Source organism: Pristiophorus japonicus, chromosome 8 (assembly GCF_044704955.1).
Source record: "Pristiophorus japonicus isolate sPriJap1 chromosome 8, sPriJap1.hap1, whole genome shotgun sequence".
Taxonomy (NCBI): domain Eukaryota; kingdom Metazoa; phylum Chordata; class Chondrichthyes; family Pristiophoridae; genus Pristiophorus; species Pristiophorus japonicus.
Genome location: NC_091984.1, coordinates 98,348,245 through 98,366,639, shown reverse-complemented (window position 1 = coordinate 98,366,639; position 18,395 = coordinate 98,348,245). Strand labels below are relative to the sequence as shown.

General features: G+C 42.9%; 1 protein-coding gene across 1 annotated transcript in view; it reads left to right on the top strand.

Annotated features, from left to right (window-relative positions):
- The window catches only part of hmcn1 (hemicentin 1), a 744,329-nt gene that overhangs the window by 639,112 nt on the left and 86,822 nt on the right, over positions 1-18,395 (top strand). The window contains exons 82-86 of the mRNA XM_070887155.1: positions 885-1,075; positions 2,806-3,019; positions 4,887-5,021; positions 5,998-6,188; positions 11,457-11,538. Coding sequence (XP_070743256.1) covers positions 885-1,075; positions 2,806-3,019; positions 4,887-5,021; positions 5,998-6,188; positions 11,457-11,538 — 813 coding nt within the window. The remainder of the gene's footprint in view (positions 1-884; positions 1,076-2,805; positions 3,020-4,886; positions 5,022-5,997; positions 6,189-11,456; positions 11,539-18,395) is intronic.

Genomic DNA, 18,395 nt, shown 5'->3' with positions numbered 1-18,395 from the left:
ATGCATGCTCCACCAATTGTTACTTGCATTGAATGGCATAAAGGAATCACTGCAGGGAGGTCACTCAAAAACAAATAACTTTTAAAACGATTTTCAATGTATCAGCAGGAGGGTTAATCCTCCTTCTGACTGCGCAAAATTCAACTCCACCTGATGCCCATCTCTCCACAGCGCTCTCTGGGGATTCCCTCCTCTCCCCACCCTCCCTTCCTACCCCCAAACATACCTGCATCAGCTGGGCTCTGCACTGAAGCCATTGGATTTTCATCCCTCTCTGATTGACAAGCCTCTCGAAATGCACGAGCAGCTTGCTGACAGTATGGAAATGAGACGTGACGGTGAAATTGGTCGAGCCTCGGACTGACTCCATCAGGCGGGTGATGGTCTTAAAGTTTCCATTCCACCCGGTGGAATCAGTCACCTGAAAACCTACCCCACCATTTCAGAATGTAGAGGCTCAGGTACTGGGGATATGGGCTTGTGCCACAAGATGAGCCAGAGATCTCAACCATGAAGTCCAGGAGGAAGGTGCCAAGGAAAAGTCAGACATTGCGCAAAAGCAAAGAAAAGTCAATAGCACTGTGCCTAGTTTTTATTCACCAACTAGTGGTCAGATAGATAGTGATTTTATGAAAGTACTATCTCCTAACTACTCTTTCATGAGGTTCGATGCATAGTGTAGGCGGAAGGACTTTTCTCAAATGGAAGAAAAATAAACTATTTATGAGGGTAGGCGTCACAAAATCTGGAGCTTACAACGTGTACTACTCTGATTGTACAAGAGTTTGCACCAAAGATGCTCCATGTGGTTAGTTCATGATTTACACCATGCTGCTGTGAGCAAGCACTAAGTTGTATTTGCTTACTCAATCTGCCTTTTACAGTCCCACCAACCATCCGCACTGCAGACACCGAGTACACTGTGATTGAGGAATTTCAGGGAACATTGCCATGCATTGCTGATGGTGTTCCTGAGCCAGTGCTGACCTGGCAGAAAGATGGCATAATCCTGCAGGACACTCCTGGAAAATATCGGTTGATGCAGTCAGGAGGGTTCATTGTGGAAAATGCTACGGTAAGATCCTTGCCTTTTGCCAGTTAAAATGTAAAGTCATGCCTGTGCTTTTCAGAGATTGTTTTGATGGAATTGTTAAGAATCAGTGTTGATTTAATTAAAACTAGCTGGACTGTAACTGAGTGTGAAACACTCTTTTGAACTGGCTATGTCTAAGTCAATTGCTGACATGATCCAACAAAGTGTTTGCAAAATTTGCAATTTCTTAGGATGTTGTTTAGTAGATACAATGTGGGAATGCTACCAGATAAGGCTAAATGAAAGAACGATTTGTTGCACAGGGCCGTAAAAATAATTGCATTTATTTGAAAGTGTCTGTTTTAAGATTACAATCTCAAAACTTCTAGTAGCTCTCTCTCTCTCTCTCTCTCTCTCTCTCTCTCTCTCTCTCTCTCCCCCTCTCTCTCGCTCTCTCTCTCCCCCCTCTCTCTCGCTCTCTCTCAACTTCTCTCTCAACTTCTCTCTCAACTTCTCTCTCTTGCTCTCTCAACTTCTCTCTCTCGCTCTCTCAACTTCTCTCCATCTCGCTCTCTCACCTTCACTCTCTTGCTCTCTCACCACCTCTCTCTTGCTCTCTCACCTTTTCTCTCCCTCACTCTCTCACCTTTTCACTCCATCACCTCCCTTGGTATCTCGCCTTCTCTCTCTCACCATCTCTCTCACCTTCACTCCATCTCTCTCTCTCGCTCTCTCGCCTTCTTCCTCCACTAGACTATACATAAAATTTTAAACAGGAATGGTTCGAGATTCAGTCAACCTTTGATGCACAGCTGTATAAAAGTATTGCTTTTTAAAACTAAAACCCATTAAAAGGACTTATGATTGGCATTTGCATCTAACCAATAAAAAATCAGAACTGTGTCTGTGAATCAATGAATATAGAATTCCACTTGGCTTTCTAATTGGTCTCTGCTATTGATCCATCATATGCTTAGCATGAACCAGTCAGATTCCAAGACAATAAGACAGACAGACTTTGAAGGCAACCTCATACCATGAGCAATGCCAAGATGGTCTACTGCAGGGATTTAAAAAAAATATTTTCATGGTTTAAAAAATAATTTTTGTTTACAGTGAATATCAGGAGAGATAACTGGAAGAAATCACTGAGCTTAACAACAGAAGCTGACTAAAAAATACAACAATTAAACCAGGGTATTTTAATGAACTTAGCACTCCAACTATGTTTGTTAATTCAGTTAATTCACACTTTCAGCTCAGTATCTCCTCCCAGCTAGACCCCCTTTGTGCAACAGTAAAACATTGATTCCTTCAACAATGACAGTTCTTGGGATTCATATTTCTATGATGAAAAATGCAACTTTGTAACACTGAATCTATGCTAACAAAATGTGTTCACAATAACATACAATATAAAATTAATCAGCTTTCAACATTTCCCTTCCAACTGGTCAATGGCACAAAATAAACGTAATTATATTGCTTCATACTCGGGGGCCTTTATATTTTAATTGGGAACATTGGCCTGGCCCCAGGAGTTCCATCTGAAATAAGTAGCAGACCTCCAGGTAAGCTGGTCACTGACTCACATCAAAAGAACCTCTGAAGATATCTGTAGCTCAGATCCCCTCCCTCCCCTGACTGAAGGAGGGTTCATAAGATGGCAAAAGAGGAGCAAGAATGGGGAGAAACCAGCATTTTCTGCTTGTGCAGACTTTATATTTTATCTGTCAAAAACATAATTGTGATTTTCTTTCACTCCCTGTCAGCCTGATGATACTGGCAGTTACACTTGTATAGCTACCAATGTGGCCGGTCGTGACACCAAGACTATCAGCCTGACTGTCTACATCCATCCAGCTTTTACGGAACTGCCTGGAGATATATCCTTAAACAAAGGGGAACACCTAGCATTGAATTGTGCAGCAAATGGTATTCCTACACCCAAAATCACCTGGGCATTCAACAACAACATTATACCTGGTAAGAATATGCTCGGGCAGTAGCACAAAATGAGTGATAACGAATCGGCAGCCCGTTTTGCACCCGGTTCGATTTTATATTCCATTGAAGTCCATTTTGCGCTACCACCCAAGACCAATTTCACCCCCATAATCTTAAACTATGTACTTTCTCAGAATATTATACAGGAAGCATGATTGGATGTACGTGATCATGTTGATTGTGTTGCTATAGCTGCATCCCTCTGAAATGCAGCAGGCAGACAACCTCCTACTCCACCCGTTGAATTTGGGGATTGTGATGCCATGAAAAAGAGCCCAGCTCAGAAATGTGCTTACTGAGGCTGAATCGAAGAAATTGTTTGAAATTGGGTCCCCACTTTTGGATGTCTGCTATTGCATCAAAACCATCCTCCGTATAGCCCGACCATCACGTGATAGGAACATATTTGGCTTGTGCTAAATTAGCTGATCTCAGCCAGAGTGGTGGGGAAAAGGGTGCTATGATTGGCAGGAGCATTCCTGGACTTGGAAAAGGGAAGAAAATCCTGATTACTGTCTCAGTATCACAGTTATGGTTGAGGTGGGCCATTTGGCCCATCTTAACTAGTCCATCCAGAAAGGCCCTGCAATCCCCCTATTTCAGCATCTAATTGTTTGTGATACCAGGAATTTTGCCTCCTTTGCTTTTTCTGGAAGCTGTTTCCAAATTTTGATCACTCTTTAAATTTACCTTTAATAGTGTGAACATGTGTTTTCTTGTCCTACTACTGAAAACAGTATTTAAAATTACTCTTTTTTTACCATTCCCTTGCTGTGGAGAAATAGACATTTTTTTTATTAAATAATTTCTCCAACCACCCACTTACATCCTCAATTTTTTTCTTGAGCTTCCCTCCTTTCCCAAACTTCGGATGTATACCAGCAAAGTTTACTTTGCACCAAATATTACTATCGGAGTTTATGTGAGACTTTCAGGTAAGGATAGGACTGGGCTCTGCTCTGACATCTCCATGGCCAAATAAATAGTGACCTCTTCCTGTGTAGGCTCAAATACTAAGAATTGCCACCTAAGTGAGGTACCAGAGGACTTGCTGGCCCCTGTGGAACAATACTCAAGCACAAGTCACTACCTTCAACAGAAATGGGGAGAAAATTGGGTGGAGGGGAAACAACATTAGCTATAAAATGGTTAGGTCTTACTGTGGAGTACTATGGATAATTCTTGGCATCATATGTCAGGAAAGATGTAAAGGCCTTAGAAAGAGTACAGATGAGGTTTATCAGGATGTTGCCAGGGTTGAGGGATTTCAGTTATGAGGAGAGGTTAAGAGGTGACCTAATAATGATTTTCTAGATGATGAGAGGTTTTGATAGAGTAGATACAGAAAACCAAAATGGATCAATAACCAGAGGTCATTGGTTTAAAATTATTGCCAAAAGATCTAGAGGGGAGATGAGGAGATTTTTTTTTTTAACTCAGTGAGTTGTCGGGATCTGGAATGCTCTACCTGAAAAGGTGGTGGAAGCTGATTCCATAAATAATTTTACAACGGAATTGGATAGGTACTTGTGGATGAGGAATTACGGGAAAAAAGCAGGGATGTGGGACTAAGCACGACTGCTCTTTCAAAGAGCCAGTACAGGCACGATGGGCTGAATGGCCTCCTTCTGTGCTGTAAGTTTCTATAAAAATATAAAGTTCAGAAAATCTGTCAGCGAATCAAACTTGTAGAAAATCATGAATTGTCCTTCCTACAGAATTTTTTTTTAAAATCTGAAATTGTGTATTGAGTAATGTAATGATGTGTTAAAATCATAAATTCAGAAGCAAGAGACAGATCAGACAACTTCATTCTAACAAATAAATAAATCTTTTATTCCTACAGCCCATTATGATGATGTCAATGGACACAGCAAATTGGTAATTGAAAAGGTATCGAAGGATGACTCGGGCACATATGTTTGCACAGCAGGAAATAGAGTGGGATCCATCAAGGCCATTGGATTTGTATATGTCAAAGGTGAATTAGACCTCTGTATTCCTTTATTTTGTTTGCACAAGTCAGTCTTTTAGTATAAGCACAGCTCACTAATTTGTGTACTGTTCATCGCAATGGAATTTGTTTTAGCAACATTTGCAGAATAGGAAGGTGAATTGCTAGCCTGAACCAATTGGCTTAAATGTTGAAATGAATATGGAAAATGGTGGAGTTACACAGCAGAGAGCTATTGGCATCTGTAAAGGGAAAAGGTGATTCAAGTTTCAGGTATACACCAAGTTCTGAAAAATGGTCCATCTGAGTCACCGGATGCCTGCCAAGATCAAAACATGAGCAGTCTTGTGAATCCGCATTTGTGAATGACTCATTCTGCAATGGACATATGGAAAAGACCAACGAGTTCATCTAGCCTGTCCCTAACACTGATAGCTCAGTACAATTGAGGCAAGATTACACCATTGCAAAAAAGTTAAAAGGGAGCCACATTGTAGAATTGTCTTTAATTATTGCACAAATATGAAAGCATTTTAATTGGTGCAGAGTTGGTAGGGCTATGTTTTCTTTTTCAAGATGAAGCTTTACTGACATTCTCAGCATTGGTTCTTTGATCATTTTATATAAATGGCATATACATTTTAGGGATACAGTTCCAAATTGCCGCTTCCAATGAGAACCCTCATCCTTTGCAACCACGTTTGGAAATTAGAGCACCTGCTGTGCTTGATTTTTAGCAAGTTAAATTGTTGGTTAGGAAATTGTAAACAACAGCCCCTGAATTTCTAGCAAGCACTCACAGTGGATGTAGCACACTGCCAGAAATGCAAAGTCGGTAAAATTATAAATGTTTTTGTATGGAAAAGCGTACAGAAAATAACCATGTCACAGGTAATTTAGGTTAGCATTTCTGCATGTGATGCTTTGATCTCATGGTCTGACATTCAAGCAAGAGTTAATATCATTATATTTGAATATTAAGCACTGACTGCCATTTCCACAGAGCCTCCGATCTTTGATGGTGACTTCAATCCAAACCGCATCGAGCCTCTTGGAGGCAATGCTATCCTAAACTGTGAGGTCCGAGGTGATCCACCCCCCACTATCCAGTGGAGTAAAAAAGGAATCCATATTCAGATCACCAAAAGGATCCGCCAGCTTCACAACGGTTCACTGGCCATCTACGGCACAGTGGTAAGTCAGGCAATAGATAGTTGGAAGTCTGAAAAAGTAGATTTATTGGATAGAGGTCAGTATCAAATACTTGATGCCATAACAATCTCAAAACTACTACCCATACAAGACATTATGGCCGGAATCGTACCAGCCCTACAAGTGTGAGTTTGGAGGCGGGTCCGATGTCAAAATGGCATTGATTAACAGCAGAGTGGAAATCCGCTCTCAAACTGCCTCCTTGTGAATTTCCAAAGTGCTGACTCGTTTGCATCCTGGCCCTAAGTGGCGTGTCAGGCAATTGTGATAGTTAAGAAACTGTTTAAAGCTATTTAAGCAGAATTTTACCAGGTCCAAAGGATTTGTCCAAGTTTTTACGAGGTTCCTGTCCCTCGGGTATCATGTAAGTGGGTCAACTCTGGATTGGTTTGACTGGTTGACTACTGCAGCTGTTCAGTATCTAATCATAGAAGCTGGAGCCTTCAGGATTTGGAATATACTTTTCAGTTTTATGGATGTTTGAAGTGTTTGCAGTGAACTCTCTATCCACTATCACCTCCTTGGAGCAACTTATCTCACCATTGACAGATCGCTTCTGTCATTTCAACTTCACCTATCATCTATTCCATCAGTATTGGTGCCCTTGAAAAAATCTTATCTTGGTCCTCAGAATTCCACCACAAGCAACCCCAACACCAACAACAACACCAACCTTCTCCGCAATCACATGATGCTGCACAGGGACATCAGCACCTGACTATATTGCTGCCCGGGATGCCAGAGATGGCCTCACCATGGCCACAATTACTTCACTGATGCGGCAGGTTAGCACCACCCGACACCAAGACCATAATGCACCCTTGCAATGCCCAAGCCACTCCTTTCACACTAATCACCATTGGGGGGTACCCTTATGTCTCACCATTCACTGCAACTCACTAAGCCACTTCCAAAGGTGCACACAGATCTGTACAAGAAGACATAGGGGCCGGAATTGAACCCAGCCCCAAACGGGGCACACTTACCGACCTTTGGATTGGGGTGGAGAGTCCGGTGAAATTCAGCACTTGAAAATATTTTTCCAAATGGGGCGGTGTTCCAGGCAGGTGCGGTGCGGAAGTGACCTTCAGTCGGGTCATCTGCCCTGCCCAGTGCGTCACTGATGATGTCAGCGCAACGCGGACATGCCACATCGCGCTGACACGTCACAACGTCCCTCCCCTTCAGTTAAAGGGGAGGGCCGCTGCGAACTCTGCTTACTTTTAAGTTACGTCCACTGGGCCCCCAGGGAGGGTTTCGGCCAGGCCAGCAGCCTGGCACCCAAGAGGGGGCACTGAACCCGTCGGCATCACTGTAGGCCCGACCTGGCCGTCGGCCGACAAATAAAATAACATGGCGTCCGTGGATGTGCGCCCTCCCCTTTAAGGGCGGACACGCTACCCAGCACGCACAGCTTCCTGCAAGGGAAAGCTGTCAGTGGCACTGACCAGCACCGGTGGGGGGGGGGTTCACGCGTATCCGATGGGGCAGGAGCACGGTCGGAGCAGTAGCGATTACCGCTGGAAAACCCAGGTAGGGCAATTTCAAAAAAGGTCTTTACTCCGCACGGACTAGGTGGAGAGTCATTATTGACCCGTGGCCGCCTCTTTTTAAAAAGGGGCAATTTCGGCTCCAAAATGTTGTAAATAAACATTAGCAGAAACTTTACATCAGCATTGGCGATAACACCCAAGTGCCTACCTTTATGTGTTCTTAGTTGGTATGATTGGAAAAGAATTAGGGTGAGTGTGAAGGGGTGGCTAGTAAGATGGGGATGTGATAATGTAGATAGAGACAGAGGGAATGGTGGGGTGCAAGCTAAGTTGGTGTGAGTAAGGATATGCAGGAGTAGGGTAGGGAAGGCAGAATGATGGGGATGTGATGAGTGGCACATCAGGATTAGGTTGAGTGTGGCTTTGGAGTAACCTTTCGTGATTTACTAAGACCATTGAAAGGTTTGCACCACAGCAGCCTGGTGCTCCTCACGATATCCCTGCTTGTGACCTCCTGTACAATGTGCAACCAAACTGCGTTGGTGTCCTGGGGAGGGAAGAGAAACCGCCCTGCATTCTGTGACTCCCTCCATCAGCATATGGAGGGAGTCATGGGAGAGCCTGGGTGCAGCCATATACCTTTGTGCTGTGCTTGGCAGTGTTTGCAGCACCACACTGCTGCAGAACGCTGACAGCACAACTGTCAAAATGAATGTGGACATTGTCCCTTTAAGGAAATCTGCTGATGACGCATCATCAGTAGACGTCATCAGACCCATTTCTTTTTCATTGGCCGGGAACCTCGCAGGGCGGGCTTAACAAAACCAATCTAGGGAAAGATGTGGGGGGAGCTGATATGGAGCCAGGAGCGGGGTCTCAGCCCGCATCGGATGTCTCCTGCCTCGGTAGGAAAAATTGAGCCCTATGATACTGATTATAAACAGGATGTTGTGAGAATTAATGTAATTTTGGAAAAGAACACACCAAAATAAAACTCTCTCGCTTAAATTTGTAAACACAAATTTTGCTGCCAAACTCCATTAGGATGCATTGTCAATATAATATAATAATTATTTAGATGTAGGTTTGCTATTACACTTAAAAACAATAAGATTAATTTTGTGCCAAACCCATTTTATGTCTGCATGAGTGGTGCACTTTTTGGACTTGCAGGAATTTTAAAGCTGTAATTGTGCCCTGTTTTTGAGTAAATTATTCAATTTAATTGACTGACTTTGATCATCTGTCACAGTCTAAGATATTAAGTTTGCATTTATAGAGCACCTTATTATGTCCCTCAGCAAACTAGTCACTGTTAGTATTCATCCAATGTCAAAGTTTTTTTAAAAAGTTATAAAAAATATTAATTAAAAAAAATTGAATTGTCTGCCTTAAAGGACACCAGTCTTTTTGGATAGCCTCTCCATAGCTGCTCCAGTAAAATACAATCATAGAAATTCACAGCACAGAAGGAGGCCATTTGGCCCATTATGTTTATGCTGGCTGGAAAAGAATTATCCAGCATAATCCCATAATCCAGCTTTTGGTCCATAGCCCTGTAGGTTATTGCACTTTAATAGAATATCCAAGTATTTTTTAAATGCGATGAGAGTTTCTGTTTCTATCGCCTTTTCAGGCAGTGAGTTCCAGACCCCCACTCCCACTAGGTGAAACAAGTTCTCCTCAACTCCCCTCTAATTCTTCTACCAATTACTTTAAATCTATGCTCCCTGGTAATTGACCTCTCTGCTAGGGGAAATAGGTCCTTCCTATACAATCTATCTAGGCCCCTCAATTTTATACACCTCAATCAAGTCTCCCCTCAGCCTCCTCTGTTCCAAAGAAAACAACCTAGCCTTTCCAATCTTTCCTCGTAGCTAAAAATTCTCCAGCCCTGGCAACATCCTCGCAAATCTCCTCTGTACCCTCTCTAGTGCAATCACATCTTACCTATAATGCCGTGACCAGAACTGTACACAGTACTCTAGCTGTGGCCTAACTAGTTCAAGCATAACCGCCCTGCTCTTATATTCTATGCCTTAGCTAATAAAGGGAAGTATCCTGTATGCCTTCTTTACCACCTTATCTACCTGTCCAGCTACCTTCAGGGATCTGTGGACATGCACTCCAAGGTACCTTTGTTCCTCTACACTTCTCAGTATCCCACTACTTATCCCCTTGCCTTGTTAGCCCTCCCCAAATTTTTACCTCACACTTTCTTCGGATTGAATTCCGTTTGCCACTTTTCTGCCCAACTGGCCAGCCCAGTGATGTCTTCCTGCAGTCTACAGGTTTCTTTCTCGCTATCAACCACACTGCCAATCATGCCCCCTACATTGGTCTAAATCATTGATGTATACCACAAAAGCAAGGGACCGAGTACTGAGCCCTGCAGAACTCCACCAGAAACAGCTTTCCAGTCACAAAAACTGTTCCATTAACCATTACCCTTTGCTTCCTGCCACTGAGCCAATTTTGGATCCAACTTTCCTTTGGGCTTTTACTTTTCTGACCATGTCTGCCATGTGGGACCTTGCCAATAGCCTTGCTAAAATCCATATACACGACATCAAACACAGAACTCCTCGTCAATCCTCCATGTTACGTCCTCAAAAAAATAAATCAAGTTAGTCATACACGATCTTCCCTTAACCAGTCCATGCTGACTGTCCTTGATTAATCCGTACCTTTCTAAATGATGATCAATACTGTCCCTCAGAATTTTCTCCAACAATTTGTCCATCATCGAGGTGAGGCTGACTGGCCTGTAATTACTCGTTCTATCCCTATCTCCCTTTTTAAACAACGTTACAAAGTTAGCAATCCTCCAGTTCTCCGGCACCACATCTGTAGCCAGAGAGGATTGAAAAATGATGGTCAGAGCCTCTGCTATTTTCCCCCTTGCTTCTCTTAACAACCTAGGATACATTTCATCTGGTCCTGGCAATTTATCTACTTTCAAAGATGCTAACCCCCTTAATATAATCCTCTCTCACTATGTTTATCTTATCTAATATTTTACACTTCTCCTCCTTAACTACAATGTCTGCATCGTCCCTCTCTTTTGTAAAGACAGACGCAAAGTATTCGTAAAGAACCATACCCACGTCTTCCGCTTTGACACACAAGCTTCCTTTTTGGTTTCTAATAGACCCTACTCTTTCTTTAGTTATCCTCTTGTGGATGGAGAGGGGGCAAATGCACCCTTGATTGACTCTAGTCATTTTAATGGGAACTGTAACTTCGAGCTATTGTGCAAGCTAATTTGGGACCATTGGACACCCAGGAAAACACATGACTGGCATAGCATGTTTTCACAAGGTTAGCCAGTTCCAGAATATCCTTCACCAAAGTGAATAAAACAGCTTTGAGATGAAGGTGCATCTTTCCCATCAGTGGCATCACAGAAACTTCTCGAGAGAGAGAGAGAGAGAGAGAAGGAAATTACAGATTTACATCAAGGCAATAAATGAGATTTTTAATAAAATGATGCCAAGCATTTGAAAATAAACATAGTGGGAACCATTTGACCAGAACATATTTCCCTAGAGTATGTTTAACCAACAAACAACCAAGTTAATTGGCATGGATTACGTAATTAAATTATTCTTTATAAAGATAGTTAATCTGTTGTATCTAATGTCAGTGCTATTAGATTCATGGTAAGATTTGTGTAAGGAAAGTAAAACTATGCAGGCCTGAATGTATTCATAAATGTGAACTCACTCGGGTTTGTAATTTTTTGTTCCATTGTTAGAATGAAGATGCAGGGGACTATAAATGTATTGCTACAAATGATGCTGGTGTGGTTGAACGCAGTGTGACCCTGATTCTGCAGAGTAAGTCTGTATTATTGCATTTACTTACAAGTGATTTGTACATTAAAGTACTCATAACCATAAAGAAAACAGAATTATCTGCCCATTGTGAATGAAGGTTGTTTAAAATGGAAATCTGTAATATTTCATTTAAAAGCACTTCACTAACTAGGGATGGTCAATCTTAAATCGGTCTGAATCTTAGTGGACAAATCTCATTCAATCCCATTGGATTTGAGACTGCTCCTAATACCTTCATGTATTTCCCCTTCATTGTTCATTACAAGTCTTTAAAGGTTGGCTTACATTCATGCAACAAACTTCTCTATGTTCAACAAATTAAATTGTTTTCTTGCAGATTTTTCAGACTTTTTCCAAATGACTCTCAAGATTTTTATCTCAACCATGCTACAGAAATGCCCAGACCCTTATCATGGATTGCCATCAAGCCCCTCATGTCCCGGTGCATTGAGCCAGTCCTCAAGTCTCCTATGAATTCATCCATGCCTCTGGATGTATCTCTGAATATTCAATGTAGCGCTACCCAGTGGTTAAAGCATATAATTGCATACTTACAAGTCAATTTACAAAGGGTTTTTCCATTATTAATGTGGATGTAGGAATTTATAATCGGATAGTTGACACAAAAGTGTGACCAAAAACATGATAACAGGCAGTAAGGTTCTGCAAATCAGATATGCACACAGACATAGGGCTTTATTTTCACCACCATTGGTGCTGCTTTTTTGGCGTCCGCTGATTATTTTAGAGCAATCTTGATTTTGCAAATTTTCTCAAAGTTTGTACGCCAGCGGCGACTGTCAGCGCTGGATTTTTTGTAAGCAAGATTTTGTGGCGCAGGTCTAGGTGAAAACTGATTTCCGTGCCCTTTTTGGCCATTTAACCGATTTTCGCCAACACTGATTTTTTTTTCAGGACAGCGCACAGTGGCCTTAAGTACCAATCAGAAAAACCCTACGTTAAATTAAGTAAATCGACGCTGAGTATAGTTGAGTTTTTGCACCAAGGGAAGAAGACAATTTAAAACATACATTCATGATGATTTTTGCAGAGGGAACTCGGAAAATAACTCGGAAAGTTAATTTTTCCCACAGAATGTTTTTGAGAATGGGCAAATTGCGACTCCACCCCACCACAGAATCTCTGCTCACGGGGCTCCAGGCACGGGTCGGAGGAGTGCCGGCCGGTGGCAGGATCGCTCCCTCGGCCGGACACAAGCACAGGAGCTCGGCACTTGGATTCCACCCCTCCCTCGGGCTTCTTTCCAAGCTGAGCGCCAATCTCCTGTGTAACTGTCCGGCTGAGGGAGCGATCCTGTTGGCATGCACTCCAAACAGTGCATCGGAGACGGCACAACAGCAAACATACGCATTTCGGCAAAAGCTATAAATAGTGCCATAAATCACTGTGCGTCATGTCTCCATAGAAATAGAGCCTAGTGTTGCACATGTGCAGACCAGGGTGTGGTCCGTTCTAAGGCATCATCCAGCAAAGGTGTGAGTGCTTCAGTAAGTACTGTCTCACAAGAATAACAAAATTAAGAATAATAATTATGGGTGCAACTATTACGATGTCTCATGTAATAAGATTGATTTGCATGCATGCCATGCAGAGGTGATGGATAATACAACGGCACCATCGCAGAAACCAGATCGCTCGGGGATTGATGGGGAGAAGGCCATACCCTGATCGAATCTACAGAGACAGGAGCTCATACCTTCACCTGAGTGGGGCAGACTGCATTCACAGGCTGTGATTTAGAAAGGAGGTCATCACAGAGATCTGCCAGCTAATCAGGGCAGATATACAGCCAAGAAGTGGCAGGGGGACTGCCCTACCTGTGGAAGTGAAGGTCACTGCAGCACTTGCCTTCTATGCTCGTGGCTCATTTCAGGCAGCAACTGGAGACATGTGCTGCATCTCGCAACATGTCACACATTGCTGCATTCGACAGGTGACTACTGCACTGTATGCCAAAAGGGACCAGTTCATTAATTTTCCTATGACAACGCAGGCAATGCAAGACAGGGCTGTGGGGATCTCCCGAATTGCTGGCTTCCCAAAGGTACAGGGTGCGATTGACTATACCCACATCGCCTTGACAGCACCTCTGGATGACGCCGAGGTTTATTGCAACAGGAAAGGGTTCCACTTCCTAAATGTCCAGCTAGTCTGCGACGATATGCATCGGATCATGGCAGTGGATGCCAAATGTCCAGGTAGCATCCATGATGCTTTCATCGCCATATTATAGGAAGGCTTGCACTAGAGAGGGTGCAGAGGAGATTTACTAGGATGCTGCCTGTAATAGAGAATCTTAGTTATGAGGACAGATTGGATAGGCTGGGTTTGTTCTTATTGGAACAGAGGAGGTTGAGAGGAGACCTCACCAGGGTGTACAAAATGTTGAGGGGCCTGGATATAGTGGATAGTAAGGGTCGATTTCCGTTAGTGGAAGGGTCTATTACGAAGGGGCATAGTTTTATTGGTGGAAGGTTTAGAGGGGATTTGAGCGGGGTGCTTCTTTACGCAGAGGATTGTGGGGATCTAGAACTCGCTGCCTGGAAGAGTGGTGGATGCAGAAACCTTCACCACTTTTAAGAGATGGTTGGATGGGCACTTAAAGTGCAGTAACCTGCAGGGTTACGGACCTAGAGCTGGTAATTGGGATTAGACTGGATGACCTTTAGTTGGACGGCGCAGATGTAATGGTAAGTACTGCAGGGAATAGAATACGGCCAGGGTAATCTCCTCGACTAGTTTTGATCGCCTGGATGGGTCGGTGAGGAATTTTCCCAGATTTTTTCTCCCTAAATTGGCCTGGGTTTTTATCTGGTTTATGCCTCTCCCAGGAGATCACATGGCTCCGGTTGGGGTGCAGTGTAGAATGTTTTCAGTATAAGGGGAGTCGCAATTGTTTGGGATGGACTGGTTGGGCTGGGTGCTCTTTGCCTTTCCGTCATTGTTCATTGGTTTATATGTAACCTTTAGGGCTGCTGACCAAGGGACGTGCGGCTCTTTGTCGGCCGGCGCAGACACGATGGGCCGAAATGGCCTCCTTTGGCACTGTAAATTTCTATGTTTCTATCCTATGTGAGAGCGTTATATCTGCGATGTTTCAGGAGCTGCCAGAAGGGCACAGCTGGTTGCTCGGGTACAAAGGGTACAGGTTCGCCCTCATGACCTTCCTACGCAATCCCCGCACTGAGCCAGAACGTCGGTACAACATGTCGCATATAACGACATGGAGCATCAATATTTAAATACAGCTAATATTTAAATGTCCAGATCCAGCTCCAATCCGAATGGGTTCTCGCAAGCTCTTGATCCAGACCAGGAAATTTACTATGGATGCACGTGGAAAAAGTGAATTTTTTATTTCTGGCGCATGCTCACTGACTTTTCAGCACACACTTGAAGCTCCATCCCCAGACTTAACTTCGGGTACCACAGCGCCAAAATTAAATTTTACTTTGCCGAAAATTGGATCTTTTTTTTCGGCGCAATTGGGCACAAAAAAATCGGCCATTCATCCTCCCGAGCGCCAAAAATCAGCAAAGCGGAAAATTGAGCCCATAAGATTTTAATTAAGATACAATTGCATAACTCATTTTAAATCAAAGGATCTACAGTCATCCCTGTTATTTATTGTTTTGTGTTCATGTTGGTGGTCAGTTTTTTTTTTTGTCATTTTTTCTTTGAATTTTGTGCATGTTCTGTTCCGTTTTTTGTATTTCTTGTTTTGACATTTGTCCATGTCTTTTTTTTCCTGCTTCTTGCTTTTGAATAACAATGGCAGGACCGGGGCCACAGGAAACAGCAAAGATAAAGCAATCAATGGTGGGCTAGCAGAGAAACGACTATTTAGGGACTCAGGAGCAACAGTGAGCTTGTGTCTGAGACTGGAGAAGCAATGGTGAGCTTGTGTCTGAGACCCGAGGACCAATGGTGAGCTAGTGTCTGAGACCTGAGGACCAATGGTGAGCTAGTGTTCGAGACCCGAGGAGCAATGGTGTGCTATGAGACCAGACGGCCTAGGCCCAAATTTCAACGGAAGTCCAGACAAAGGCAGTCTGTAACAATTCATTCCTATAAAGTATATAAGTAACAATAAAAATATTTTTCACACTCCAGATGAAAGGCAACCAAGATGGCAGAGACAATCTGGCTGCAAAAGGGTGGGGGAAGGGGGGAGATTGATCCATGGTACTACCCGGTGGCCAGAGCCATCAACTGCATGCATATACAAAGCAGTTTGTTCAATATAGTTGTCCGTGACAGGTCCATGCAATACACCTGTGTTGAACTAGACATTGTAGATCCGAGTAGAGCACCACCTATAGGCATCACAGGGAGTAGTTACAGGCAAGTGTACCATGTAGGTGTGGACATATTTAACATGGGAAAATCCATAGGAGATATTTACATAGGATTTTTCAATTGAAGGTGCATTAGACGTATGATAATACATACTAGTTGATCTCCCGAGTACGTTGCATGCGGTAACTTGGAGAATCTGGTCTTTGTCTTCATGCTGCTGTTACCTCTTTTGTCTGTCCTCTTCTACTTCTCATTCCTTAGCTCGTGGTTCTACTCTCTCTGTTCTGTTTTTCTCTCATTCTAGGTGTAAAGTGGTAAATGATAAGAACTTAAGAAATAGGAGCAAGAGTAGGCCATTTGGCCCCTCAAGCCTGCCTGCTCCAACATTCAATAAGATCATCCTGGCCTCCACTCCACTTACACGCCTGCTCCCCATAACCCAAATTTACTGATAATACAAAGAAAGGTGGCAAAGCAAGTTGTGAGGAGGACGCAAAGAATCTACAAAGAGATATAGATAGGCTCAGTGAATGGGCAAAAATTTGGCAGATGGACTATAATGTGGGAAAATGTGAGGTTATCCACTTTGGAAGGAAAAATAAAAATGCAATTTATTATTTAAATGAGGAGTGATTACAAAATGCTGTAATCAGATGGTTCTTATACATGAAATGCAAAAAAGTTAGCATGAAGGTACAGCATGTAATCAGGAAGGTAAATGGAATATTGGCCTTTATTGCAAGGGGGATGGAGTATAACTGCTCCAACTGTAAGACCACACCTGGAGCCTGAAATTCATGGACATACCACCCGCTTACCACTCAAAAATGCCATTTTGGTTTTAAAAAAAACACCTGCATACCGCCGACATACGGCTCGGTGGAATATTCATCATTGACATATCGTCGAGCGGTATGCACACCATCTGCCATGCAGGACTGCCCGCATACCGTCCAAAAAGTCCAATTTTCATCGCATTCTGTCCTTGAAAAGGTGATTTTACACGATGTTAAATGGGCGGAGTGCTCGGAGCCGCCATTTTTAAATCGGGAACAGTCAGCAATAGCAGCACCTCAGTATTTCTGAGGTGAACAGTGACTTTACAGTGCGATTTACAGTGGGAAAGGTATTTTTATTGGTACTAAGTAACTAATTAAGATCAAAGGCATTTTAGTCATATTTTTTTCATTGAAAAATATTCTGGAGATTTAAAAACAATGGGGCCTGTACTATCTCAGCCTGTATTGCTGACTAGCTGTCTAATGGAGGATCCAGATGGGAGAAGGTTTATTGAGCAGAGTTATCAGGGTAATGGAGGACATTGCAGACTGATGAGGATGAGGAGGCCTTACCCGCAAAGAATTTTCACGGAGAAGCGTTCATACTTGGACCTGACCGATCGACAGTGTATTCGAAGGATGTGCTTTTGAAAAGAGGTGATCAGTGAGATTTGGCAGTTCATTAGAGCAGATCTGCAGCCCAGTATCACCGACATTACTGCAATCAGCAAACCTGAGGACTGGGAGAAATTTAGAATTCAGCAGAGGAGGACAAAGGGTTTAATTAGGAAGGGGAAAATAGAGTATGAGAGGAAGCTTGTTGGTAAGATAAAAACTGACTGCAAAAGCTTCTATAGATATGTGAAGAGAAAAAGATTAGTGAAAACAAACGTAGGTCCCTTGCAGTCAGAATCAGGCGAATTTATAATGGGGAACAAAGAAATGGCAGACCAATTGAACAAATACGTTGGTTCTGCCTTCACGAAGGAAGACGCAAATAATGTTCCGGAAATATTAGGGGACCGAGGGTCTAGCGAGAAGGAGGAACTGAAGGAAATCCTTATTAGTCAGGAAATTATGTTAGGGAAATTGATGGGATTGAAGGCCGATAAATATCCAGAGCCTGATAGTCTGCATCCCAGAATAATTAAGGAAGTGGCCCTAGAAATAGTGAATGCATTGGTGATCATTTTCCAATAGTTTATCGACTCTGGATCAGTTCCTATGGACTGGAGGGTAGCTAATGTAACACTTTTTTAAAAAGGAAGGAGAGAGAAAATAGGTACTTATAGACCGGTTAGCCTGACATCAGTAGTGGGGAAAATGTTGGAATCAATTATTAAAGATGAAATAGCAGCGCATTTGGAAAGTGCATCAGGATCGGTCCAAGTCAGCATGGATTTATGAAAGGGAAATCATGCTTGACAAATCTTCTAGAATTTTTTGAGGATGTAACTGGTAGAGTGGACAAGGGAGAACCAGTGAATGTGGTGTATTTGGAATTTCAAAAGGCTTTTGACAAGGTCCCACACAAGAAATTGGTGTGCAAAATTAAAGCACATGGTATTGTGGGTAATGTATGGACGTGGATAGAGAACTGGTTGGCAGACAGGAAGCAGAGAGTCGGGATAAATGGGTCCTTTTCAGAATGGCAGGCAGTGACTAGTGGAGTGCCGTCAGGGCTCAGTGCTGGGACTCCAGCTATTTACAATATACATCAATGATTTAGATGAAGGAATTGAGAGTAATATCTCCAAG